The following is a 26,690-nucleotide window of genomic DNA, read 5'->3' as shown; positions in this document are numbered from 1 at the left end:
TTGGTCACTGGGATTACTCCAAGGATCCCCATTCCAGGAGGCCCAGGGCTGCTGGATCATCTCCCAGGAGTCCTCATCAAGCCTGGGGGCACTGAGGCACCACCCTCTGTTCCCCAGCAACAATGAAGATAAGGAGCATTGGCACTAGAAACCAATAGCAAAAACAACAGCACAAAACCACTGACTGTTCAAAAACTGATTCATTACTATTCACAGCACTTCTGAGAAAAAAGAAAACAGTAGTGAGCAATCTACTTCAAGCAAGTTCTCCTCTTAGGGGATTTGCCAGTAGAAGTGTAGAAAGATTGAAAAGTCAAGTCTGAAAAAGCAATGGGGTTATGGGGCTTCCACAGCTGCTAATCAATACTGGCTGTCACTGGAAGAGTGCCTCTTCCTCAGCTCTGTCACTGTAATTGTCCCATCCTTTGCTCACATGAGACACATTCACAAGACAGAACACAGATGAGGATGTATACGATGGAGGATACTGTGAAACGCAACAGCAAGAACATTTAAAAGGGTTAATTCAAAACAGCTATTTTGTTCCACTCTTGAGAAATTTCTGCAGTTAGGTTCAGCATGGAAGAATGTCAGACTCTTATATCTACGTGTTCTCTGCCCAGCATCTTAACCTTCTTCCCTCTGGGAAGGAACCAGTCCTCTCACTGAGCCAGCAGAAACAGTTCATTTTCTAGAGAAAAATGCTGGGCACACACCAGCATTACATGGAGTAAGAGAATACACACCGACCAAAAAGTGCAGGTACTGGCACTTGTAGCATTCATTTCATTTCTACTCCCAGCAGCTCTAGCTTTGGAGGTCTTTATTTGGTTTGACATATGCTGAACACAGATGTCGAAGATCTTCCAGGTCTGTTCCCAAGCTTCCCTCCCACCTTCTACCTGCCTGGGTGAATGAGCAGTGATCCTGAACATTACTAGATATAACATCATGGTCAACTGAAGCTACTAAGAGAAAGCAGAAGATGGCAGCATCAGATATGACAGCAGGGACACACTTTTCCCCTCTAACCCTCCTGTTCCAGGCTCCTGGAATACATGTAAAGCAGTAGGACTGCTGTCAAAATGCAGAGGAAGAAACAAGAGGTTCCCTAGGTGTGTGCTCTCCAAAATAGGAGTCTTGAGGTGCTGCCCAGCCCCACCACTGAGCCAGAAGTGCAGCAATGGCAGACACAGCACTCCTTTGCACCAAGCCGGGGCAGTTAAAGTCCTGATCCTGGAGCTGTGCTCTTTGCTGCAAGGTACAGCCAGTACCTTCACTGAGGCAATGTAGGGCCACCCTTCAGCCTGGAGTAGTTCTTAAAGATTATTTCATGTCACTTTCCTGAAGGGTCTGCATTTCCTCCTCACTCTAAAGCAGCAAGTTCCTCCAGCAGCTGTTCTTTCTCCTGCTGCAGCTCCTGCACACGCTGTTTGTTCTGCTCCAGTCTGTCCTCGAGCCACTGCAGCAGGGGCCCACTGATGGCAGACATTTGGCTGCAGAGGTTCTTTGTGAACACTGCAAAGAGCAACAACACATCATGCCAGGGCAACACACAAAAGACTCAGTGTGCTACAACACCCCCAAAGCCAACAGATACTCAAGGAGACCTCCAGCATCCTGGCCATGGCAACCACAGATCTGCACAGAAGGTCAGAACCAGCAGCTTGTAACAGGGAAACACCATTTCAGTGTGACCCAGGCAGGCATGACAGACCTGCCATGAAAATCTGCATACAGCTAATCACTGATGCTAATTTATTTCTAAATTTAAAAGCATCACAGAATATCTCACTTGCTGAATGTGTGAGAATGGACAGTGGGGTAAAGAACTTGGAATAGAAGTGGGATGAGGTTCACAGTGGCAAAAGGAAAGATGTCACACCCATGTAACACCTACAAAGTGCCAGGAAGTGGAAGTGTGCGTACAGGTCAGCCAGGCACTACAATACTCAACAAATCACAAATCCCCTTTCCTGTTCCAACAGAAAAAAAAACACAACTAAACAAACCAAGCCCCAAAACCCCAAAGTCTTTGGCAATTTCAACCAATTCTACAAAGCCTGAAGGATAAAACATTCATGAACCCCAGGATTAGGGCGTTTTACAGCCTTTGTAGTTTTTATTTTAAGTTCCTAGTTATAATTCTGTTCCTGTGTAACAGGATACCACCGTTTTGATTCTGGGAGCACCACCCTGGACTGTCAAGTGCAAGAAAGGAATCCTTACCTGAGCCATTATGGATTTTGGTTACAGAGTCGAGATGGGTGAGGCTAAGGGAAGAAGAAAGCAGGTTAGAGACAAGACAGCCAGGAATTGTGTATTAAACTCAGGCTGTAAAATCACCTGCCCATGAACCACTGACCAGACCACAGGTATGCCTAAACCTCTTCACCTGCTGAAGCCCTGAACATTCATAATGTTTATGTGAAGAATAACAACCCATGATCGCAAAACCCCAGAATTCTGTTCCTAACCCCAGGTTCAGTTCTACAAACTTCAGTAAGTTCTACAGAGGCAGAGGAGCTGCTAATCCTTCTCAATTCCTACAGCTTTGCTAAGGCTTTAGTAGTCTAAATACAGCAACAGTAGAACATAGCAGCAAAGACAGCCTTGGAGAGGGGCAGAGCCCTCAGGGCTGTTACCTGTGAATTCTCCTGTAGGCATCCTGCTCTTCTTGGCAAAGGATCTTGGGCAGCTCCACAGCTGATTCCAGACACACTTTCCCAATGGTTTCATGGGGCACAACATGAATGGGAATTTCAATCCTTTCATATCTAGAAGGGTATGAGATATAATTAAAAGCAGCAAACAAAAAAAATTACTTCTACAACCTTACAACAGCCTGCCCAAGGCCTACAGTGCTGCACATCCACTTTTGGGAACACATGCCTGAGCTGACAGGCAAAGGGAAGCATTTCATATCCACATTCTTGTCCTGAATTTTAATTGTAAGGTGCAAACCTGATGGCTTGACCTCTAGAGCTGGAAGCAAAAAGGTGGTGCTGCTACACAATGAACTGCAGCACAAATCCCCACTCTGACCTCAGCAAATCTTAAGAGAATAAATTATCTAGGCTAAATGAATCACTCCTAATCTTTAGATTCTCTTCCAGCAGCCTGCATGAGCAGGAGACCCTGTGCAGACATCTGTACATCTGCTCCTCACAACAGGCCGAGAAGCTGCTTTATTAGAGAGAACCCAGAGAAAGGAGATAAGACAAAATACAATCAGACATAATATTCTTCTGCTGTACTCACTCTGAGCTCTTCTGGGCCTGAATAGACTGGAAACAGGTATAGAGAATTCTGCCTGTCTAAAAGAGACAGCAGAAAGTCAGATTCCAAAGGCAAAAAACATCTAAACCCACACATTTCTTTAGGAAGCTTTCAATAGAATTCCAGATGTTTTGCTGTGATTTGCTTGCTGGAGGTGCTTAAAGCATACATTGATAAACCCTTTAATGATGAAAAAACTCTTAAGCAGCAGCTGCCTGGACAGCCTAGACCTGACTGTCAGCTTATTTCACATGACAGCCACACCTCCTGGAGAGGCTGGAAGAGGGGCAGAGCTGTGTGTGCTGGGCTGGACACCTGAGGGAAAAGCCCTGGCCCATTTCAGAGCACACTCTGCAGCTGCTGCAGCCCTGCTGGGCAGCCACGCTGTGGGGCAGCACAGAGCAAACACCACTTGTTCTCCTGCCCTTGGGATCACAATCGAAATCATTCCTGCTGTGCTTCCCATGTGTTCCCACTGCAGCTCTGACCTCTCTGCAGGCTGCACTCAAGGACTTCAGCTCTGCCCTGGTGTTTCTCATGAGCCCCTGGAGGGTTTGTTGCCATTTTTAAGTTACCTACCTTGGTGTTCTTGTCCTCAATGAAGCAGGAAAAGATCAGCCCTACAAATCCTTGGTCCATCATCTGATACATGGCCTGTGTGCGGACATCTGCAGGGACAGAATGAGAGTGAGAGCTGCCCTGCTCACCTGCAGGACTGGGAAATGATTTGCCACCTTCTGAAGGGTGATCTGGAATTTGGTAACAAATGTCACAAACTTTATGTTCACATCCTCACTCTGGGTGACTTAAGTTTAAACAAAAAATTTGATCCAATTTAAAATGTAATTAAATAGCAAATCTTAAAAATAGAAGATGAGCTCACAAAACCAAGAAATCATCTCATAGACAGCCTGGCTCCACAGGTCACCATGTGTTTTACCAACACATAAAAGGTACTCATGTACTCCTTTTATGAAAGTTTTCAACTCACAGATGTCAGAAATCATCATGGCAGGCCTAGGATCCCCACAGTTTTTTTTGCTATTCCCCACACCCAAGGTCTGTTTTTCTGATCTGGAAGAACCAGCAGTAAGAGCAGGAGCTGATCTGTGACTCCTGGGTCACGTGTGAGTCCTTGGAGAGCACACACAGGAATGGGGCTACACTGGCAGGCACCCAGACAATCTGGTCCTATCAGGGAATGTTTCAGACTCAGAACCGCTGGAATGTGCAGCTCTGGAGCTGCAGTGAGTGAGTTCTGGGATCAGCAGCTGGGAGTTTCCCCCAGAGCCCAGCCCAGGGCTGCTCTTACCGACATGTGACGGCCACACAGTGATGTGGGGGTGGGAGTGGTACCAGCCCACCACCCTCATGGGACGTCCTGTCATCTCAGCCAACCTGTGTGGGAGTCAAGGAGCTTTTGGAACCAACAGACAAAGGGAAGGGCTGTGTGTGCAAGGGAAAACAGCAGTTTTAAAATGGTTTCCTATGAGTCAACAGAACTCCAAGTCTCTCTGGAGGACTGATAAGAAACAGTGCAGGGAGCTGATGGAAGCCTCTTCCCCAGCAACATCAGGAGCCACTGCTGCAGAAGAAAATTGGATTTTGTTTGCATGAGGCAACAAACAACATTTCAGCAGCTGTCCAAACCAGCATCCACGAGTGTGTGTAGAGAAGAGGCTCCCCAGTGCAGCACCCGGAGCCTTGCTGACCTTTCACCTTCCACTCAGCCTCCCTGCTGAACTGCCACCCCCCTCCACAAACACACCGCAGTTCTACCTGTGACCAAATGCAAAACAATTATTAAAAACTGATAACACAACTCCACTGGAAACACTGGAACTAATAATGACTCTGGGGAAAGGGAACTGCCAGAACAGCCCTCCCAGCTGAGCAGTTGCAGGAGGGGGCAGCTGATGGCTTCAAGCCAACTACAGGCCCAAATCACAGCCCAAGAGAAGAGCTCTGAGGTAAAGCACTTCACTGGCGAGCCTGCTGCTGTCTCTGCTGAAGGATATCTCTGCTTCAGTGGAAGCAGCTGAAAGCTGCTCTGGGGAGATCTCCACACGGTCTTTCCTCTTGTCAGAGCGGCGCAGGATTATCACAGAATGGATGTGGACGATTCGGCTGGTGTCAACCTAAGGACACAGAGGGGAAATCGGTCATTCCTCAGCTAGAGAAACAACAACCCGCAGGGCACGGCCGGCTGCTGTGAGCATCACAAGGCACAGGTGCGCACCGGAGCATGCCGGGGGATGCGGATGGGAAGCTTTCCTGACTCTGAGCTTCGACTCTCGCAGGAGCTGACCTACGCGCTGGCGGCTGCCGGGGCCGCTCCGCAGCGATGCCGGCGGTCACAGCCCGCGCCCCGCCGTCCCAGGGCGCCGCGCAGGCCACAACCCGCACAGACAGCGCCGCCACCCGCCCCTCCCCGGAGCCGCCCCTCCGCGGGCGGTACCTCTCCGATGCAGAGCCCCATGACCTCCTCCTTCTCGGTGCTCAGCGCGTGGTTCAGGCACACCAGGAACGCGTCCGCCTCCAGGTGCACCGCCTGCACCGCCATCTTGCCTTCCCCGGCCCGCCTGCCCCTCGCCCCGCCCCCTCGGCGGATGAACCAATAGCAGCGGCGCTCGCGGGCCCTCCCAGCCAATCGGCGCAGCCTCCGCCGAGGCGAACGGTGCGGCGCGGCGGAAGGGCCGTGCCGCCCACGGGAGCGGCAGCGCCGGGGTTCCGCCCGGGTTCCGCGCGGCGGCCGATGCCCGGGGCGGACCCGCGGGGGGTGACAGGGCCGGGCCTGAACGGGACGGCCCGGCCCGATCCGGTTTAACTGGACTCGGCTCGGCCCGGAGCCCGGCCTCCAGGGCCTGCGGGCAGGCGCGGGGAGGCGGCGGGTCCGGGGGGCGGGGGACGGCTTTGCGCGGCGCACGCGGCGCGGCGGTCACGGCGCGGGTGCAGGTAGGTCATGGCGGGCCCGGCCCGCGGGGCCCGCCCGCCCGCGGCCGCCTCTCGCCCAGGGCCGCCCGCCCGGCCCCGGCCCGGGGGGGACGGCGGTGGCTGTGGCGATGTGCTGCGCCCTCCTCCCGCCCGCTCCGCCGTGGCCGGTCCGGTCCCACGCCCGCACCACACCCCCTCCCCTCCGGCCCTTCCTGCCCGGCTTGCCCGCGCTGCCCCGCGCTCCCGCTCCTCGGCCCGGCTCTTGCATCCCTTCCCTCGCCCTCCCCGCCCCTCTGCGTGACTCCCCCCGCATTATATCCATCTTTTTGTCTTCCTGTTTTTTTAGATCCCACCAAAGCTCGGCCTGCCCTCCCCACGCTGCTGGACAGCCCGGCTGGTCGGTGAGCATCTGCTACCCCTCAGTAGGTCGGGCAGAGCGGAGCGTGGAGTCAGAGGGGCTTGCTCCAGGCAGAGTAGAGACCAAACCCCCAAGAAGAAGCTTTAGAGTGTCTCCATATGCCCTTAAGTCACCAAATCATCAGATCCCTGAGTTGTTCCAGAGCCGGGCTGGGCTTTTCAGGAAGGCTCTGCACTCTCGTAGCCCTGAGGTGTGCAGGCAGCTCTCATGCCCCGGTAGAAGGCCAGGCTGGCCAGCCTTGCTCTGGGGGGCTGTAACTGTGTCAGCACAGCACGGCTGAGCCTCAGCAGTGCTTTTCCTTGGTGCCTAAATGGCAGCTGAACTCCCAGTTGCTTTTTAGAACAGAAGGTGATAAAGGGGTAGAGTTTGTTCAGCACACTGACCTCCAGCTCTGGGGTGGTCCAAGCAGCATCTGGAGCAATTTCTGTCACTGTTTCCATAAAATATTTTAATGTACCCAACTTAAAACCAAATAAATTGTCGTCATTACAAGCTGCATTCCTCCTCCTGGCCATTTTGACATTTATCCATATATTATGGCTTAGAAATCCATCCAGATCCCAGAACAGCGTTAAACTTCTAAGATTGATGCTGAAATGGACAGAATATCTGCCAGTATTATTCCTGTCTGTGGGGATTGGGATTTGAATCTCCCCAAAACAGTACTTTGAACAGCTCAGCCTTCTACAGCTGTGTTGATGGGAATGTTAAAGTCTCAAAGGATCATGCTGCAATCCTGCAAATTTAAGCTGCTGGGGTTTTTGTTGTTTGTTGTGGGTTTTTTGATAGGTTATGAAGCAAGCAGTGTAAGAACTCAGGTTTAAAACTTGTTTAAAATAGACGTAAGTTCTCTTCTTCCACCCATGTCTTCCTTCAGGCTTTGGTTTAGCTCTCTGATCAAACCTGCAGAAATAGACACTGTGTATGTTTTCAGGTGCACTGTCTGAGCGTGTGCTTGTGGAATCTCCAGTTTCTTTGGTGTGTTTGGATGCTGCAGACAGACCCACCTCAAACCCCATTCCTGTCCCACCTCAAACCCCATTCCTGTCCCACCTCAAACCCCATTCCTGTCCCACCTCAAACCCCATTCCTGTCCCACCTCAAACCCCATTCCTGTCCCACCTCAAACCCAATCGACGGTTTTGCCTGACCTCAGGATTTTCCATGTGGCACTACCAGGGCACCTCCACAGGCCAGACTGAGCCTTTCAGCTTTGCAGTTTTGGGGAAGCTTGGGGCAAATCAGTGGGGCAAAGGGTGAAAACACACATTAACCTCTGCCCATTCTGCACAGTGTCCTCTGCACAAGACCTTGTTCTGTTGTCCTGATCTGTCATCGCTGCCATCTCCACTCACCATGAACACAAATGTGCATGTTGTGCTTTAGTCTTCCTACCTGTAGTTCAGCCAGGCTGAACCAGGTCACTGTTTGGATAGGAGACCTTCCAGGAGAGTTTACTCACAGTAGGAAACACAGCTCACTTACTGAGACGTATTTTTCTATTACTGGACCCAGTCTTGAGCCTTCTGGTTCTGGGGATAATGACCCGTAGAAATTCCAGCTTTGAATGGAATAAAAGCAAGTTCTTGGGCATTTCTGATCATGATGGAACTTTCTGCAGTTTACTGCAGAGTAGGAGAGTATCCTGGCTGAATTCCACCTTGGGTGATTACTGAAAATGATCAGTAGCAATTGCTGCATTTCACTGTTGGGCAGAGCTCCACACAGGGGTTTAAATTTGTAAAGTGGCTTAGGCTAAAGCAGAAAGGAAAAGAATTACAGAAATGTCCCTTTAACCCTAATTCCTGGAGGCCTTGTGAGGCTTGTCAGACTGCTGTCACATTCCTCTAAATGCCAGTGATCCAGCTGGTGGGGCATTCCTTGGAATGCCTGTCCCCCATCACAGGATGGCTGTCAGAACAGTGGTGCTTTGTGTAGGGCACATACACATCCCCACACATCAAGCAAGGAAACAAACAGAATGGGTGAGAAAAAGAAGTAATAAAAAGAATACTCCAAGTTTTCTTTGTGATGGTGTGGTTCAGGCTGATCCGTGCTTGGTGTTTTGTTCTCAAAAAAGCTGAGTGCTCCTTTGGCTCAAAAAGGTAGAGAAACACTGATGTAAGGTATGGAAGGCATAATGGAAGAGTGTTTTCTGTTATATATGCACCCCAGTGTATAACAATTTATTTTTTTCTCTCCCTGACTTTTCATCTTTTATTTTGTACCCAGATTTTCTTGCTCCTGTTTGAAATATGCCTTATAACCTTACAAGTTTTCAGAAGACCACTGTGTTTCACTGGGATAAGGAATATTGCATCTGCTTCATAGCAGGAGGATGTTGTATGTGTTACAGCTTAACTTTGTTCTACTTTACACCTAGATAAAGGATGAAGACTGTCTGTACCATTTTGATTACCTCTTCTAGGGTTCAAAGAGAATAATTTCCCCTGACCTCCATTTGCTAATGGCTCAGCTTGATCTAACTGGCACACAGATAAACGTGCTGTTAAACAAAAGTTACAGTAGCAGGAACCACCTCAATGGCCCAAGCTCCTCTGCCCGTGTTGGTGGCTCTCTGTGATCAGCCAAAAGCCAAGCGACGCAGTCCTGAGTGCTGCTCCCGAGGAGTTTGGGTGTGAATGGACAGTGCTGTCAGTCCTGAGAGATGAGACAAAGGACCCTGCACCCTGACAGCTCTGCGAGCTCCAAAGATGAGAGTCCTGCACACCGAGTTCCGTGCTTTGTCTCCAGAGTGATCTTCGTTCCTGTTAAGCTCACCTCACTGCTGGTCACCAGTTTTGCTTTTGGGATTTAGACCACTTCATTTTATCCCTCCCGTTTTACACAAAGACTGTTAATAGGACTGTTAGTGGAATGAGCAAAGCCAATACTCACAGGGTTTAACTTTGTACCAATAGCACCTTTTGCCCCAGAATGCCTTACCAATGCCACCCAGCACGCGTGTCCCAGTGTACGACTCGGCCTGACGTTTCCGCTGGCTTAGGCACCCCCTCAGCCTCCCGAGCTGACTTTTAGGGACATTTCCGCACGTAGCATCTCATCCAACCAGTCAGACACCACCTGTCTGCCAGGTCCGGGAGCTCTCTCCGTGAATGTGCTCAGAGCTAAAGACAGCACGCGTGCAGCCCGCGGGCAGATGCCGTCCACCTGAGCTGCGGAGGCGCCCGAGGGATGGCACAGGGAGGGGAGGCTGGCGCTCCTCCCGTGCGGCTCTGGGTGCGGCGCGTTGGGGTTTACTGCGATGAGCACCGCAAAACCTGGCTCGTGGCTGCGGAAGAGGCAAGTGTGTGCTTTGAGCTTCCCCCTGGTTGTAGCGTTGCTGTTTCAGGTGCCTCTGCCAGTAACTGCCTGCTCTGTTTGTTACTTTCCCCCAGGAGGAAGGTATGCTGAGGGCTCGGATCCAAAGAGTTCAGGTTCCCCTGGGTGAGGCGCTGCGACCCAGCCAGCTCCCCCCATCCCGGCTGCCTCACATGTGGCAGCTGTCCCAGGGTGAGCAGTACAGGGATAGTAACTCTCGCGTTTGGGAGATAGAGCACCATCTCATGGTAAGGATGGTGGCAACAATAGGCCATAGTCATGCCTGTTTGTGAAGTCATTTGAGATCCTTGAGGGACGGCAAAGGACTGTTATTTTGTTGAAGTCCATTAGCTCAACCACAGTAACTGTAGACGTATTGAACTTTTCCTTGTCACTTACAGCTTGGTGGTGTTGAAGAACTGCTGCTTAAACTCGTGCCTGGGGATTAATCTGGTATGTGCAGACATTACCCCTGCTTTGTACCGTGCACTGTTTGCTCCCAGTCTTTCTTTAATGTGAATTTTTGTTTTTCAGGAGCAGTGGCTCTAGGAAGATGCCATTGTCTGTTTTGTACAATAAAAGGTTCTCTCTCCACTGAAATGCAGCCACCTTTGAGGTGGAAGCAGTTAAACAACACGCAGCAACATCACACAAGAGTTTAGGACAGGCAGTGAAGAGGAGTATTGTGACCAAGTGAAACATCAGGGGGAGTTCTAGGTAGGCAGAATGTAATTGCCCCAAGTGGAATTTGGCCAGGATGCTGCAAATAATGCCCTAGTGATACTGGAAACTGCTGTGGGCTGGTGACTTCTCAGAAATTGGAAAGGCAGCAGCTCCCAGCTCTGAGGAGAGGCTGAACCGTGGCTTAGAGGGGTCAGTCTCACCACCACTTTCATTGACACTTGTGCTTTCCTTAGAGGTCTCCCATTCAACTACTGGTACCACCAGCTTTTGCTTGGCTTTTGATCTTATATTGACACTGTTACAGTGCCACAGCTGCAGAAAAATCAAGTAACTTGAGTGTCTGAAATGCTTTTCCGGTGGATTTGAACAAGATGGAGCTGTTCTCCAAGCTGGTTGAGGGGTTTTTTTGACACAGGGAGAGGATTTCCGAGAGACTTTCTCCTGAAACAAAATGAAAGAAGCCCTTCTTGTTGGCTTTATGGCATGTACACAACTGAGCTTTTTTGTTGATTTTTTTTTTTTAAATGCCTTCTCCAGCTGCAGTTCCATGACTTGCCACCAAATCCTTGGTTGTGTAAAGCTCACAGAGATGGATTTCACATAAATACGTGGCTCAGGATAAGGTCTAGAGATGGAAAACTTAAAATTTAACCAGCTGTGTTGAGTCTTTTCTGGAATCTTTGTACATCCAAGTGGAAAAGGACACATTTTAACTAGACAAAAGAAAAAGGCTTTTAAACTTTGTGACAGAAAACTTCCCATATTCATTGTTCCCATCATCATCTTTTAGCCAGACACAGAGAGTTCTTGTGTATGTTGGCAGGCACCTGCAAGCAGCAGTAGATGTTTTTCTGAATGATGACAGTGGGGGAAATTGGGAGCTCCTGAAAGATGTGGCTGTAGGACATTGTCTTTCCCCAACCCCTGGAAAGATCCTTGATCTGCAGTAACATTTTCCTGTCATTTTAGCTCCTGAACATGTCCCGGAAGGATCCCTGCCAGAAACAAGCCTGTGAAATACAGAAATGCTTGCAAGGTACCAAGTATCATTTTGTCTTTGGTGTCTTGATTTTTGGTGGAACTTAATTCTTTTAACTTAACCTTGTTGTCCTTTCATCTTGAGAAGGAACGAAGCACATTAGCATCACCTGGTTGCAAAAGGAACAAAATTGTAACACTGGATTTTAATAGAATTTCTTTGTGCTTAATTGTAAATAATGAGACATCATTAGTATAAAACAGAGCATTAGTAACAGTAATGTGCTTGGAGTGTTCTCCATGGTGGCAGTGAGATCCCAGCTGTATTTTTGAGACTCAGCTGTGGGCAGGAAGAGCTAGACATTATAATAAGCTCTTTTACAGCATGGTTAGTGAGAGAGTAGGTGGATTGTGTGAGAAGACTGCAGAGCTGCTCCAGGGGTGTTTCAAGAGCAGATGAGACACAAGTCTGTCAGGAACAGGTTAGGTGATCTGTCCTTGAGGTATGAGATGGTCTCCATGTCCCCAGCATTTGTCTAGAGATTACTGTCCTCATGGTATGGAGCATTCTGCCACAAAGGACTACCTTCTCTCCCTGTACCTAAAAGTGGATGGTTGACCCTGTTTTGCTCCCATCTGTGACAGTGTTCTTTTTATAACATTTGTGGAAGTTATTCCAAGTGTTTTGCCTGTGTAGGTTTGTGAATGGTTAAGTGTTGGCAGAGAAGCTCTTTGCTGCATGTACACTTCACTGTCACTGCTTCTCAAGCTGTCATTTTGGAGTGCTGCTGTTCCTGTATTGTGCTGTGGAGTTGTCTGATGTGCACAGATGAAGCAGCTGAATGGACAGAGAGCAAAGCAGTTTTCCCCTGTAAAAATTAAAGTACAGAGCTTTAACTGAAGAATGCACAGCCACTGTACCCAGTGTGTGAGACAGAGGGTGGGAGCTGAACCTTTGGGAGATGCTGACTTCTCAAAAGTCATTGTTCCGAAAGATCTTGCTGCTTCCTCTGTGAGACTGAATGCCTGCTGTAAATCTCTTTTGTGTTTTCCTATCTCTGTGACTTTCAGGAATGCATCCTTGACAGATAACAGTGTGCCTGTACATAGCTACAGTTTTAGAAACAAAAGCTGCACAGGCAGAGGGACAGTTAGGAGAGCCTTGGAGCACTCAGCAGCAGCAGGTTATGGCAGAGAGAGATCAGCTCTCCTCTCCAAGGGCCTGCTGCGCCTCCTGGGCTGCCAGCTTGCAGAAATAGCCACAACCTTTTTCTCAGGGGTGATCTCTGTGTTTGTATTGCAGCTCACTTACCAACCCAGTCAGGGAATTCATAGCCCAGTGATCACAGCAGTGTGGTTTGCTCATTAACCAGGTGTTCACTGCTGCTTTTTGGGCTCTCCATGAGTGCTGTGTGTCACACATTACGCTGCTGTTGCTTTAATCTTTTAAAAATCACTGTGAGCGTGAGTGCAGCTGTGTAGTGGTTGCAGCGCTCATCCAGGGCAGAGCAGGTGGCCCTGCATGCCCTGTGTTTTGGGCAAACAGGCAGGTGGTTCTTAACTCAGACCAGACTCAGTCTCTTCCTGCATGGCTCCTCTCCAAGAGCCTTTGGCCACAGCTTTAGATAGCTGGAACTAAAGAGAGCTTTTTGTGAGCAAGAAAATGATGGAATGCTTGTAAGCAGCTGAAGGGCTGGGCTAGGTGTGCACCCTCAGGGAACAAAGCCTTTTCTTCTCTGCAGACCTGGTGTCTCCTTATTTTCCAGCGAACAACTACCTGGAGTCCAAGTGTGAAGCTGCACTTCAGGAGATGCGGAAATGCTGCGCTCGGTACCCCAAGGGCAGATCCATCTGTTGTTCAGGGTTTGAGAGAGAAGAAAGGGAGAGAGAAAAGGTTAAGTTGACTTCAGAAGGAATTTCCCCACCACCTCAGTAACACAATGCAGCTCCAGCAGGTGCTGGAGCATGGACTCACTTGAAGAGCTCATGTGTGTTTTTTCAAGCCTTCTTTAGACTTTCAGAAAAGCCAGATTGCTCCTGGAACACACCGTTCAGCACACCAAAAAGCATTACACAGTACCAACATATGGCCTGGTTAACAAACTTTATTTTCTGTATGAAAACATAATCTATGTTGCCTCTGCATCACACCTGTGAAATGTCAACTTGATGTTTTTAGGATGCTTACCTTACTCTAATCCATCCTTGCTCTAAAAATGGAGAATTGGAACAGTTATTCTGGCTTCTGGAGTGAGAGGTACAGGAAATGAGCTCAGAAGAGTGAGTTTAAACATGAAGCCCATCTTGGTAAAACAAAGGTATTGCTGCCACCATGCAGTAGTTCCAGACAACATTTGCCTGTCCAGTGGTTCAAGCTCAAGAATGGGAATCAGGTCTGATGATTGTTCCTAAGTCTTGCATAGATCATGAGTGACTACAAGTCACTTTGCCTAAGTGCCTCACTTTTCCACTGGACAGAGTTGTTTATTTTATATTTTAATTGACTACACGCTGCTATTTGCATGATAAAGATGTTACAGGATTATTTCAGGGATTGCTACAGGGATAGGATATTTTTTTAAAAAAGCAATATTCATTTGAAAGATTTGACTGTTGATACAAAATTTATAAATTTATGTCTAATTGAACACCTTTAAGCAATATGCTTTGAATCCAAGTTTAGTTAAAACTGCTGATACCCAAAGGCCTATCACAGAGCCCTGGGCTAGATCCAAGAACTGACTTAGGTGCTGCTTACTGAACAAGCAGTTGTAGGCAGTTATTTTCCACACAGCATTCCAGACTCACTCCCAAGCTGGCTGTGTCTGGACCCCAGGAGAGATGGCTTTCCAGAAGCTCTCGGCCATGCAGCAGAATTTCCTGTGACCTGTAGGAAGAGCTCATAGACAGGTTCCTGCACCACCCTTCAGAGCTGCCTGTCTCGCTGTCCCCTGTAGCAGGAGTCCAGGCACCCAAATATCAGGCTCCCAACCCACTAGCCCTAACTCTGTATTAGATCTAGCCGTAAAGGACTTTTGTGCTGTGATCAAGTACAACTTACTTATGAAATAGAGCTTCTATAAACCACTGAGGTCTAGGCAAAATAGTTGTGTGTATTGAAGCCTAGAAGAGCAAACCATCTGTATTCACTGCTCTGAAATACCATGGTACAAAATAAACGACTGGAACAAATTGTGATCTCTGGTTGTTTGTTGAGCTGCAAGCCAGGTGGCTTGGCTGCCATTCACAGCCCAGAACCACGTGTGATCATGTTTAAATAGAAGCTGCTTGATATTTTTATAACTGGGGCTGAAGGTCAGAATAATCCAAGGCTTGTTTTCCCCTCCTATTGCCCTCCCAGAAAAAACCCTTAAGACAAAACAGGGGGTTTAGTGTCCCTGAAAAGTAGGGAAAAGTGATGACAATGTTGTGAACCACCTCAAACACTGACATGTAGCTCAGTTTTCTCTTTTGCCCTATCTGAGCAGGAACAGTGGAAAGAAAGTCACTAATACATGATAAAGTATATATATATATGTATATGAAAAATAAATAGCCTTGTCTCCATGCCCATTTGAAGTTGGGTGGAACAAATTTGCTCAGCAGAGGCTGAGCTGGCTGGCTACAGACCCACCTCCTGCCCTAAGATTCCCACTTCTTGGGAATATGGGTGATCAGTGCCAGGATGATCAGGGAGACAGATTTATTAAGGTAGCCCAGGTTACCTGCATGGATGAGGGGAGGCTTGTGCCCTCACAGAATGGTTTATGTTGGAAAAGACCTTTAAGATCTAGTCAAACCATTCCCCCAGCACTGCCAAGCTGACCACTAACCCATGTCCCCATGTGCTACCTGCTACACTCCTGCTGCTGGTCTGACTGCAGGTGCTCCCCTCAGTCAGTGAGACAGGAACATGCTGGTTCCCAGGAAGCCAACAAACCTCACACAGAGAAGCATTTAGAGCAAAACTGTTTAATAAAATATCACTTCAACAAGCATTTACATATAATATATAAAACCACTTTAAAAGCTTAATGTGTTTGAAATCTTCTCATAGTGTAACAGATGTCAGAAGTTGTTGAAACACGACTAAAAGAAGCAGGAGTGGGGAAGGAAAGGGACACCTCATCTTGGCACCTGCAGCAATGAAAATGCATCCCCACAGAGACTGATTCAGCATCAAACCTTCCAGTGTGAACCCACAGCATCAAACAGTGCAGCCACGAGCCAACACCAGCACAGCAGAAAGATTTGCCACATCCTGATGTCCTTGTCCATACCCTGCCTACATTCACATCAAACTCAGCATAAATCTGTTAATTGTTTCCCCTTTCAGCAGCAATACAAGCATTTTAGCTCCCTCTCTGGGCCATTTCTCTCTGTAGCAACAAACTGGGACTTGAGCAGAACTCACCCCACCTAGGGTAAGGCAGAAGTAGTGAATTATTTGAGCCCAAAAAACAACCCTAAGGTCTGTTAATTATTTCCTTTGAGCTTTGTTGTTGGAGACAGCTTTGTGGAGATCAGTGCATCTCAGAAGTTGTGTTCTGCAGCCAAAGAGCAGCAATGCTGTTGTCCTAACAGGAACAAGAGATACCCTGCAGGACCAATGTATCAATTTATGCATGTTCACGTCTGCAGATCCTACAGAAAAGCAAACCAAATCCCAAAAACCCCTACTATCTGTCACTCCACTGCTAAATACCAATTTATTGAAGACCTATTTGCTGCATGCCATCACTCCTGCAGTCAAACATGGCCTTTAGGAAGGCCATTGTTAAAAGGATTTTACAGTGAGACCAGCTGCTCCTTCATTCTCCTTGGCCATGTATGGCAGGACAGGAGCAAAGACAGCAACTTCTGTCTCTGCAGAATTACCTGCAGCCTCTTCCCAGATCCTGAAGGTAAGAAAAGCAGCTTACTCAACATGGTGCTACATGGATGCTTCAACCAACGGAGCTGAAACAAAATTACCAAGTGCGAATGCCCATTCCAAACCCTCTGGAAGGAAGAACACACCATTTCAGCTCTGCCAGCAGCTCCCAGGGGAAGATCCCCTTTCCAGCCATACTGAGAGCAGCAGATCTCAGAGCCATTGCACAGTACTGGAAACGGGGTGTAGCTACTGAGCCAGGTGCTGCAAATCACCCACCCATGAGTGTCATTATTCCCTACCACATTTCCCACTGAAGGATGAGCAGACTTTCCTGTAAAACCCCACACTGTGGGCAAGAACTTTTCCCTATACCTGCTGGAGGACATCACCACGTTGTCAGGCAAGTCTCTATGCTCACAGAATACCTCTGGGGGATTTTTGTACTACACACAACTGTGCTGAGTCAGACTGCCCAAAACAGCTGAGCTCTGCACCTGAGCTGCCTCATCTCCTGCAGGAGAAGGGTTGCAGCTAATAGAACTAAGCAAACAGCTTTTCTTGTGAAAATGGCAAACACAAAGAAAGAAAGAACAAAACTAAGGTGGAAATATGCAAATGAACCGCTCTCACAAGAGCACAGTCTGGTTTTCACAAAACTTTTGTCGTTTCAGTTGCTTGCAGAACCCAGGGAGAAGGAATTTGTGCTCTTCAGAGGCAGGTAAAGGACTGCACTCCAGATTTCACCTCAGCCCCCTTTCTCCAGTAGAGCTGGCAACAGGGACCTGGACCAGTACAATGTACCCTAAGAAGGGATGCAGTTCCTGTCTACAATCCTGTCCTACATAGTTACAGCTCAACAAGCATCACCAACATCAAAGCAACCAGAGAAGGTCGTGGTAGACATGGAAACCCCAGTCAGAGGCCCAGGGTGATTTACAGTAAGTGGCACAGCTGAAATGCCCCCGTCTGACACAGCCAGGCTGGGCCTGCTGGAAGCAGGAGAGAGCCTCAAATGCTGAGCAGTCAGGTGGCTCTACAGCACAGAACTTGATGACTTTCAGAACACATGATGAGGAAAGGGCCTGGAGAGTCAGCCTCAGTGCTCAGTTTCCATCAGCAGTGCCAGTGCTGCAATTCCAGTAGGGGGAAGGATACCAGCAGAGACAAAGCCAAATGGCCATCTATGTGCAGTGCAACAACAGGAGGAGGGCAGGAAAATCCATATTCCCCTGTCCTGGACACAGCTCAGGCTGTCCTTTGACACTTCTGCATCCACTCCAGGACAGTCAACCACATTTTGGATTGCACAGACCACCTCTGTGGAAGGAGAGAAGCAGAGGTTTTCCAGGTACCAGGGCAGGAATACTGAAAGCTAAGTTGTGGTGAAGAGCTTACAGCTGTTTGACACATATACTGGCAGACAAAGGTACACAGAACAGTCCTGAGCACCTGGAAGAAGCACATTTAAGAGGTTTCTCTGCCACTACATTTTTATGAAGTTGAAACTCATCAGGAAATTTGAGACTGGGCGTATTTGGTGGGAAATCATGATACAGTGGGAGTTATAAGCTTCCAGACCAACCCCGGCACACTAAGAGCCCAGACAGAAGAAAAATGTGGAAATCAGAAGCAGCGTTGTAAGAAGGGCTGGAACCTGTGAGCAGATGGGACTGAGTCTGTTGGCAACATCCTTTGACTTCTAAGTGAGAGATAACAGCAGTAGAGGAGGAGAGGGGTGGTTGGGCATAAGAGGAGAGTGCAGCTTCTAGGATGCCATTCCAAGCAGGAATCCTCCAGCAAATCCTCCAGTCAGGATAACATTCTTCTTCAGAAATATGATCACCTAAGCAGGGATGAGAAGAGACAACAGTGTTCAACAACATCAGGCCACCCACTGACCTTCCTGCTAAGAAATCCCTCAGGCTGTTCTTTGAGGCAAGTGATGCTCACAGAGATGCCACTGCTCAGATTTGGGAAAGCTTCCTACCTAATGACCTCCCCTCTCTAAATGCAACAGCACACAGACAGATCTTCCACCTGCTCAGCCATGAGCAGTCAGGTCCTCCAGGAGAATGCTATGGGAAATGACATTTTCCTAAACTTTAGGTAGACAACACCCATAGCTTTTGCCATCTCTCCCATTTTGCTGTCATGCAAGAATTCCCTCCTTGTATTTGCACAACTGAACATCCATAACAGCTCAGGAGTAAATCCTGTTTTCTGCTGTCCCTCCTGCATATGCCCTGGGAGAGCTGTCTCACCTCATCCACTCTGCTTTTCACTTCTGGAGGCATTTTATTACCACTGCTGTGAAATTTCAGCTGCTGCTTGGCTTTGTTCATGTCCCGTTGTACTAGATTCCAGTCCACCTTGATGTATCCCGTGTGGTTTGCAATCTAGAGTTTTGAGGATTAGAAAAAAGTTCCTGAAGTCCTGCATGACCATGGCTAAACAGACCCACCTTCCCTGACCACAGCCACCTCCCACTCCAGTCCTGTCCAGTGGGCACAGTGGCTTAAAAATTGGACAGAACACCACCCCTGGAGCTGTGTCAAGTGTTCTGCAACATCTGTCTCCCACAGTAATCCCCCAACAGCCGGGCACACACTGCACCTGCTTCAGCCTCTCTTCCCCAGTGTAAAGCTGGCATTACTTCCCCCTCACAACTGCCATGGATATTGTTAGGACTCCCTGCAGTTCTCCTGCTGCTGTGGGTGGACACAGCTATTAATAGCCCATTCCTCTCAAACTATTTTATCTGCTCAGGGTGATTCAGCTGTGGAACTCCCTCTGCCCAGAGCAAGCTTTTGACTTTAAGCAGAACAAGCAGAAGCAGGAGAGTGAGGGAGAATGAGTCACACACAAGACTTGTCTGCCAGAGGAGCAAACAGGTGAGAGCTGAACAAGGCCTGACAGCTGCTCTACCTGCTCCAGGATTCACCAGGAACATCCCAGGAGCTTCCTTCAGTGCCAGGGGCTCTTGGAAACCAGAAGAAGTGGTAGGGGACAGAGAAGAGATCTCCTTTCTCTCCTCCTCCCCAGTGCAGCTTGCCCCATCTGTACTGACTGGACTCCTCAGGAAGCCAGGCTGGCATGAGGCATCAAAGATTTGGATAAATCCTTCTTGACATCCAGGGCTGTTCCTCCAGGGACAGTATGTCCACAGGCAAAGCACTCAGCATGGTAGCCTGTCCTGCAGAGCAGCACGGCTCACTGCAGCTGAAGGCTGTCTCATGCTCCACTCAGCTGCCCCTGCAGCAACAGCTCTCCTGTGCCTTCGACCTGGCCTTTGGTAGCAGACCCTCAGTGGATGTGCACTGGCATTCCTGGAGTTTATGACCCTGCTTTGCTGCTGCATCCATGTGCTCTGGAGAACACACACCTTTGACATTCACAGCCACACAAAGCCCCTGGCAGAGGGGGGGACTGACCCCACAGTTCCCAACAGGCAGTGGTTCCTAAAGAGACCTTTGTCCCCAGCAGCACAGTTCTCAGAAAGCCTGGGCTGCTGTTCATACACACCTGAAGTAGGAAAAAGCCTCCTCCCACTGCTGTCGCTGCCAGCTTTCCAACTTTCTGGAAGATGAATCCAGTACACCTACGAATCAACCAGGATTCAGTCAGGAGAATGAAACCACACACACTACTCATAATGCTTCCCACAGGCAAGGCTGCCTTTGGCAGGAGTTACCCAAGACTGGAGACAGCCTGACAAACAGCAGAAGAAACTCATGTGCAACCAGAGAGAAGGATTTGCACCCAGCCAAAATTGATGCTTTATAGCTTTTCACTTTGTGCTGTCACATTCCAGCCTTCTTCAGTTTGATTCTTAACCTCATCCTTCTCCCAAAAGAGTAATCACAGACCTGTGATTTCACCAAAGTCAACAAGTGATTTTATATTTTAATGTTTTTTTTAACCGGTATCCTCTCAGAGGGGAATTTAGGGAGCACATGTGCTGCTCCGTGATAGAGCATGGGGAGCAAATCACAAGCCTCTTTCTTACTTATTTGTAAAGCAAGAAGTAAACAACTACTTACTTTATCTTTTCATTTCTCAGAAGAGAAAAATGATGGAATAAGCACACAGCAGTGATCTAAGGCTATACTGGTCTCCAAAATGGGTTACCTGCTTTCGACATGAAAAACACTCCTGCAGCCACCAGAACTGCAGCCAGCACCACCCCACTGCTCAGTCATGCAGCCACAGGCTGGTGCCACCCAAACCACACTTTCCTTGGAACACAGTTTCCTTATGAGCATTGCAAACGACACAGCAACCTGCCTTTACCCATTTCTGAATACACTTAGTGAAGATATGAGACAGAGATGGCCAGGTGATTCTTCTCTGAGAAGACAAAGCTCTGTCATACAGTGTTAAATAATTACCCTGTTGCCAGGTGAAGACACGGGGAATGGTAAGAGGCAAAGCACTGACTGCACAAAATTTTCAACTCAAATGATGCTGCGGGAACAAAGCTGCGAATAGAGCCACACTCAGTCCCAGCTACAAGTGACAGGAAACCCTGGGAACTTCCAAACCCAGGAGGTTTTTAATGCAGATGCCTGAAGCACATCCACCTCCAGTGGATAAGACATCTTTGTTTCAAGGGGTGCATATTTGCCTGTCCTAATTCAACAGCACCACTTCTTGCCAGAAGTTAAAAATAATTGCAGTCTGGTGCAATTTTCTTCCCTTCGAGACAGTCTCAGCTCTTCAACTTATAGACATTTAAGACCTCCCAGAGCTCAGCAGATAATGCCAGGGGACAGCAGGCTGAGCACCCGCCTTCTCTGAATGACTGCCACATGACTACCCAGCACCTGGCAGCGTGACCCCGAAGACCCAGCCAGCGCCTGCCGTGAGCAGCGAGGGCAACCCCGGCACATCTTACCATCCCGTGACCCCTCCGATCACCAGCTGCGTGGCCACATTGTACTTCTCAGCGCTCGACCCCGAGTTGGGCGCGAAGATCTTGCGCCACCAGGGCCGGTTCTTGGTGTACTCCGCCAGGTCCAGCACGTTGAATGTGTCGTCCTTCGCACCTGCAGGCACCTGGAGAGGCTCAGTGCTGGGACCACCGTACCACAGCCCCCTGCAGCCGCCCGGTGCCTCCCCAGGGGCACAGGAGCCCTGCCCAGACACACAGCTCACGGGGAGCGGCACTTCCCCAGGTCTCCGGCAATTCCCAGGTCCCTCAGCCCCCTCCCAGGGCCTCCGGGACCCCGTGCCCGGGACCCCTCATCCCCTCGGGGACGCCCCTCGCAGAGCGGCCGGGTCTGGGGGCCCGTGCCCGGAGCCTTCCCCCTCGGGCCCTCAAGCGGGGCCAGACCCCGGCAGCCGCCGCCGCGCTCTGCAGCGGGGAGGCCGAGCTGGGGGAACCGGGCACACGCTGCCAGGGGGAGAGGGGTGGGGAGACCCGCGCCCCGAGCCATCCCTGGCCAGCCCAGCCCGGCCCGGCCCGGCCCGGCCCACCTCCGCCCGGCACCGCCATGACGCCGCTGCGCTCCGCGCAGGCGCGGGCACGGCGCGCGTCACCGGGAGCGAGGGGAGAGGGACGGAGAGAGGGACGGACTGCAGGAGAGAGGGACTGCAGGAGAGAGGGGCTGCAGGAGAGAGGGACGGACTGCAGGAGAGAGGGACGGACTGCAAGAGAGAGGGACTGCAAGAGAGGGGGACTGCAGGAGAGACGGGCGGGGACAGGGGCGGAGAGATGGGCAGGCACGGGGAGAGGGTCGGGAAGGAAGAAAGAAGGGTCTGAGGGGAGAGGGGTGCAAGGGGAGGAGCGGGAGCGAGCGTGGGTGCAGCGCGGCCGCGGCCGTGCTCCCCGGGCCTCGGCTGTGCCGCAGTGCTGCCCTCCGTGCTCCCCTCAGGAAGGGCTCCTGTGCCGCAGTGCTGCCCTCGGTGCTCCCCTCAGGAAGGGCTCCTGTGCCGCAGTGCTGCCCTCGGTGCTCCCCTCAGGAAGGGCTCCTGTGCCGCAGTGCTGCCCTCGGTGCTCCCCTCAGGAAGGGCTCCTGTGCCGCAGTGCTGCCCTCCGTGCTCCCCTCAGGAGGGGCTCCTGTGCTGCCCCAGCATCGCCCGCCCCGGGGCGGCTCCTCGGGGCCCCTCGGCCCCGCTGTCCTGGCGGGTGTGCAGTAGCAGCACTGCACCAGCGGCCTCCAGGGAGGGACAAAGGGGTTCCTAAAGGCCGTCGTGGTTTGCTTCCTCTGACGTGGGAGCTCTTGATTGTCTGCGAGCTGTCACTGAGCATAAACCGCTTTTTGCCATTGCTAAAAGGACCCCAAACCCAGCAGCATTCTGGGCAGCTGAGCACCCTGGCACGCGAGCTCAGATGTGTTGGAAGCAGCACGAGAGTCCTGCTGGAATTTGCAATTTGGGCAGCTTGGGCATGCTGCCTGGTAGGAACACATTTTACTGTTTCCCCTGAAATATTGACACCTGATTTCTGGGTTTACTCACCCATTACTCACTTGTGCTCCTGTAGAACAAATGCCACCTACTTCCCAGCTGGGGATGCACCTGCTGAGGGTGTAGCAAAGATGGAAATCCTGAAACACAAAAAGAAAAACAAAAACAAACAACAAAAAAACCTAAAACAAACAAAGTGAAAAAAACTCATGGAGAGATTGTGGCAGAGGAGACTTCACCCTTATTTGGGGTTAATGGAAAGCAGTGCGTGATTGGGACCAGGAGCACAGGCGACATTGGATGGGTAGAGGAACAAATGCTCTTCTAGGAACTAAGCACTCTTCTAGGAACTAAGAGCAGCACCCATCTGCACTGGTCAGGACATCTTTGCACGCAGGTCAGGACTTGCTGGGAACTGCAGCAATATCCCAGGTGTTTCCTGCGCTGTCCTGATAAGGGGGAACGGGCTGGAGCAGTGTGTGCACATTGAGACCAAAGTGATAGGACAGCACTTCCCTGGGCACGGAAGGAAGTGCCCAGGGCTGGGGAACGGATGGCTGGAGGCAAGTTGGCTCCTAGAAATCCAGTCTGAACACCGGTGCCAGGTGGAACTGGGGTGTCCTGCATATCTGGTACATGTCAGGCTTCCATCCCTGGGCAGCACATGTTTTTGTCTCCCCTGCCCTGAGCAGAGGGATGCCCTCATGCCCTAGGCCAGGCCAGGTGTTCTTTGGTACCTCCAGCTGTGGGTTCTCCTGCACACACAATCCCAGGGGCTTCATCTTTCCTAGCACATGTGCACTTTCATCTGGTGCAGGCTCTCAGCTTCCTCCAGCAGGAGAGAAAGATTTCTCCTCTCAAGAAGAGGTGACAAGGTGGAGATGCTTCATGGTTGGGGGCACCTGTGCGTGGGGTCAGGCACAGCCTGGTGCAGTGGGTGGCACAGGGATGGTGGATGCAAGGACAGAACCCAGCAGTAGCACCTCAGCAGCCCACAGCCACTTCAGCTCCCTGCCAGGTGCCTCTCTCGTGTTCACCTTGGAGGCACAGGCATGAAACACCACTTCCCATCTCAAAGGCTTTCTCTCCCTCCTGGCACCACCACAACCTTCCAGCCTCCACGGCCAGGCAGAACTCACCAGCCCATGGGAGCTTCCAGCGAGTGCTTCTGCTGCCTGACTCATTCAGAGACACCTCTGATGTGAGGAACAAGAGAGAAAGCAGAAATGCTCCACTGACCCACTTACTGCAGGGAATCGCAGCAGAGGAAAGCAGGCTTCGTTTTGGGACCTCCTCCATGTCAGTATTTCTACTGTGATGCTAAGGTAGATCCATCAGGGATGGATTTCCTGGATACTTAGGGGTGCTGATGGCATCAGCCCTGCTGTTCCCTGGTGGTCCCTGTGTCTGAGTTTGGCCACCCAAGAACTGCACTGTTCTTGGATATAATGAGCCCCTCTTTGCCCATCACTGCTGGGGTGCAGTAATTTGGAAGTGCTGATATAAGGGGTCATGCCTGGTGCTCTAAACACATCTGTGCCACGTGGCACAACCGTTTTCCTGGTGCCAGGAAGGGTGGGTGCCCTGTGTGTGGCTGCTGCTTCTGAGATACTCAGCATTCCTGAGAAGCTTGTTCACTCTCTCACACACACAAAAAAGTTCCAAAATAAATGAGACATAGTTAAAATAATTTTGAGTAATTTTTATCCGCTCCAGTTGAGAACTGCACATTTCAGGGAAACAACCAGCGCTTTCTGTGTGTGTGTGGGTCCTTAGCTCTGGCAGAATATGTTTCTCTGTGAGTCTGCATGGCAGGAGGCTGTCATGGCTTTTCCATCACATTTGCACAGGAGGACAGTGCCTTTGGGCATGGGCAGATGAGCTCCAGCAGGAATGCCAATACCTCTCTGCAGCTTTCTCAAAAGCACAGCTGCTGCCTGGCCCAGCCATGGGTGATGCTGACAGTTTGCAGAGGCTCCCACATGGATTTGCAGAGCCCTTGGAAGCTCCATAGCTGTTAATGGCACTCACTGGCTGGGATCACACTTGCTCTTGCTGGGGCATGTGAGGTCCAGCTTGGCATGCTGGGCCAAGGAGGATGTCCAGTTGGGATGGGCCTCTGGATGTCCAGTTGTCCTTGGCCTGATTTGCTCCACACTGGCTCTTGTGTGCATGCACAAAGCTGCCACTGTGTGCAGCTAAGGCCAGGATCTGAGCCCCCTCCCCAAGTTACTTCCAATTTTCACACGTGGATTCCCTTTCCCACAGCCTTGAGTATCTTGATAATATTTTCTTTCTGGCCCCCTGGGTTAGACCTTGTCTCTCAGGTTTGCTCTTATTGCTGTGGGCCAGGAACCTGGAGCTGCCTCCCAGTAGCAGGAAATGGTTAATTCAGCACTTGCCAGTGTCACATCCATTAATTTCTGGCTGTGTCCAGGCTCCTGCCACTGCAGCCCCCAAGGGATGCTTTTCCTGACTGTCCTCTGTGATCTCCAGTTGTCATCCCATGGTACCCAGAGCATCCCTACCAGGGTTAGAGTCAAGAAGCTTCTGTGTTGCCCCATGCAGAACTCTGGCACTCAGAGTTGGAACACCCCTCCTGGAAGCCTATCCCAACCCTCCCACATGCCTATCCCATGCTCCCACCCCTCAGCTGCCCTCTTTGTGGTCATGTTGTCTGCCTGGCCATGTTTTCCCCATCTGCTTTTTTCTGGAAGCCTTTCCAGGTGGGCCGCACAGCACCAGGAGATTCCCAGATGGGATGACTAAAATAAAGTCACATCCACAGCAGGGGACACTGGTGCCTGAAGCACAGCCCAGATCTCCTGTATCTCTCCCAAAAAACTCTCTTTTCTCCATTATTGAGTACTCTTCTGCTTCACTGCAGTAGGGCAGGATGCAAAGCACCCTGGGGCATCCCCAAATGTGACACACCATTTGCTTTGCCGCAACATACTTGCTGGAAAAAGTGAGGTGAGTTGTTGCTCACAAAGAAAAGGAGCCCCAGGCTAGTCATGGAGCCAACTGTGGGTGTACAAGCTGGAGAAAATGTTTCTCACTCACTCTTTGCCTCCCCAGGAGCAAAGTGGGTGGTGTGAAACAGAATCTGTTTCTACCCTGTGCTGAGGATCCATGTAAGAGACCCCCAAAAGCCCATCCCTCCACTCTCTCCACTGTGTCCCTGTTTCCCAATTGCCAAGACCTGTCACATGGATGCTCTCCACACACTGGGACTGTCACCAAAGGGGTCACTGCCCCTGTTGCACTCCTGCTGCCCTGTGACATGATTTATGGGACATTTCCCCACCTCCCTCATCCAGGGGATGCTGGGACCGTGCAGGGCGTTCCTCCTCATCTTCCTGCCTTCGTGAGCCAAGGGACAACCACATGGCAGCGTGTGTGCCTGAGCACACGTGTGTGCATTGATGAGGGGAGGGGTATTTCATGGGCTTTTAAAAAGAGATTGAAAATTTGTGAGTAAAATGAAAGAAATTTGAAAAAATATTTCGGTGCATCTTCTCTGAGCTCTGCTGCAGGACCCTGGGAGAAGAGGAGCAGCTGGTGGGAAGGGGACTCTAAGGATCATCCCAACCCACTCCCTTCCATGTGACTTGAGGCAAGGTTGTGTGGCCAAATCATCACTGTTTGGGGTGCAGGCATCCCAGAGACAGGAATAAATCACGTGTGTACATTTGCATCCCTGGCAACCCTCTCTCCTCTTCAGAGGTGACAGCGAAGGTGAGATCAGGCAAAGACCACACCTAAATTCTGCTGTCTCTGCAACCCTCCCTT

The 26,690-nt window shown here is 50.3% G+C and overlaps 4 protein-coding genes across 6 annotated transcripts; 2 read left to right on the top strand and 2 right to left on the bottom strand.

The window, feature by feature from the left end:
* Nucleotides 1-185: 185 nt before the first annotated feature.
* BRCC3 (BRCA1/BRCA2-containing complex subunit 3) lies at nt 186-5,892 on the bottom strand. The gene is made up of 8 exons (XM_058847879.1): nt 5,738-5,892; nt 5,298-5,417; nt 4,592-4,679; nt 3,859-3,947; nt 3,262-3,317; nt 2,646-2,777; nt 2,230-2,273; nt 186-1,518 (listed from the first exon to the last, which is right to left on the bottom strand). The coding sequence occupies exons 1-8, from the start codon at nt 5,840-5,842 to the stop codon at nt 1,367-1,369; spliced, it is 786 nt and encodes a 261-aa protein (XP_058703862.1). The 5' UTR covers nt 5,843-5,892; the 3' UTR covers nt 186-1,366.
* Nucleotides 5,893-6,560: 668 nt separating this feature from the next.
* Nucleotides 6,561-14,807, top strand: CMC4 (C-X9-C motif containing 4). Of its 2 annotated transcripts, none has more exons than XM_058847881.1 (3): nt 6,561-6,614; nt 11,606-11,672; nt 13,381-14,807. In XM_058847881.1, the coding sequence occupies exons 2-3, from the start codon at nt 11,615-11,617 to the stop codon at nt 13,548-13,550; spliced, it is 228 nt and encodes a 75-aa protein (XP_058703864.1). In that variant the 5' UTR covers nt 6,561-6,614; nt 11,606-11,614; the 3' UTR covers nt 13,551-14,807. The 2 variants fall into 2 exon arrangements, with proteins under 2 accessions (XP_058703864.1, XP_058703863.1); XM_058847880.1 differs by lacking the exon at nt 6,561-6,614 and adding an exon at nt 10,595-10,669.
* MTCP1 (mature T cell proliferation 1) lies at nt 9,802-11,672 on the top strand. Of its 2 annotated transcripts, none has more exons than XM_058847878.1 (4): nt 9,802-9,934; nt 10,030-10,200; nt 10,354-10,405; nt 11,606-11,672. In XM_058847878.1, exons 1-3 carry the CDS (start codon nt 9,827-9,829, stop codon nt 10,399-10,401), a joined length of 327 nt encoding a protein of 108 aa, XP_058703861.1. In that variant the 5' UTR covers nt 9,802-9,826; the 3' UTR covers nt 10,402-10,405; nt 11,606-11,672. The 2 variants fall into 2 exon arrangements, with proteins under 2 accessions (XP_058703861.1, XP_058703860.1); XM_058847877.1 differs by lacking the exon at nt 11,606-11,672 and adding an exon at nt 10,487-10,625.
* Nucleotides 14,808-15,570: 763 nt separating the features above from the next.
* On the bottom strand, nt 15,571-22,106 carry FUNDC2 (FUN14 domain containing 2). Its single transcript, XM_058847876.1, has 5 exons — nt 21,966-22,106; nt 21,385-21,535; nt 20,013-20,088; nt 18,752-18,886; nt 15,571-18,333 (listed from the first exon to the last, which is right to left on the bottom strand). Exons 1-5 carry the CDS (start codon nt 21,982-21,984, stop codon nt 18,256-18,258), a joined length of 459 nt encoding a protein of 152 aa, XP_058703859.1. The 5' UTR covers nt 21,985-22,106; the 3' UTR covers nt 15,571-18,255.
* Between the last annotated feature and the right edge of the window lie 4,584 nt (nt 22,107-26,690).

This window comes from Poecile atricapillus, chromosome 12 (assembly GCF_030490865.1).
Source record: "Poecile atricapillus isolate bPoeAtr1 chromosome 12, bPoeAtr1.hap1, whole genome shotgun sequence".
Taxonomy (NCBI): Eukaryota; Metazoa; Chordata; class Aves; order Passeriformes; family Paridae; genus Poecile; species Poecile atricapillus.
Note: the sequence above shows the minus strand (reverse complement) of the source record. Positions and strands in the feature narration are given on the sequence as shown.

Bases quoted from the DNA above. Each gene is read 5' to 3' on its own strand.
- MTCP1 (XM_058847878.1), top strand. From the start codon at position 9,827: ATGGCACAGGGAGGGGAGGCTGGCGCTCCTCCCGTGCGGCTCTGGGTG. The intron at 9,935-10,029 runs GCAAGTGTGTGC...ACTTTCCCCCAG, and splicing joins GGCTCGTGGCTGCGGAAGAG to GAGGAAGGTATGCTGAGGGC. The intron at 10,201-10,353 runs GTAAGGATGGTG...TGTCACTTACAG, and splicing joins AGATAGAGCACCATCTCATG to CTTGGTGGTGTTGAAGAACT.
- FUNDC2 (XM_058847876.1), bottom strand. The intron at 18,887-20,012 runs GTGTGTATGAAC...TCAAAACTCTAG, and splicing joins GAGGCTTTTTCCTACTTCAG to ATTGCAAACCACACGGGATA. The intron at 18,334-18,751 runs GTGAGACAGCTC...ATCCCTGCTTAG, and splicing joins TGAAAAGCAGAGTGGATGAG to GTGATCATATTTCTGAAGAA.
- BRCC3 (XM_058847879.1), bottom strand. From the start codon at position 5,842: ATGGCGGTGCAGGCGGTGCACCTGGAGGCGGACGCGTTCCTGGTGTGC. The intron at 5,418-5,737 runs GTACCGCCCGCG...CTGTGTCCTTAG, and splicing joins TGGGGCTCTGCATCGGAGAG to GTTGACACCAGCCGAATCGT. The intron at 2,274-2,645 runs GTAACAGCCCTG...TTCTTCCCTTAG, and splicing joins GCCTACAGGAGAATTCACAG to CCTCACCCATCTCGACTCTG.
- CMC4 (XM_058847881.1), top strand. From the start codon at position 11,615: ATGTCCCGGAAGGATCCCTGCCAGAAACAAGCCTGTGAAATACAGAAA. The intron at 11,673-13,380 runs GTACCAAGTATC...CTTATTTTCCAG, and splicing joins AATACAGAAATGCTTGCAAG to CGAACAACTACCTGGAGTCC.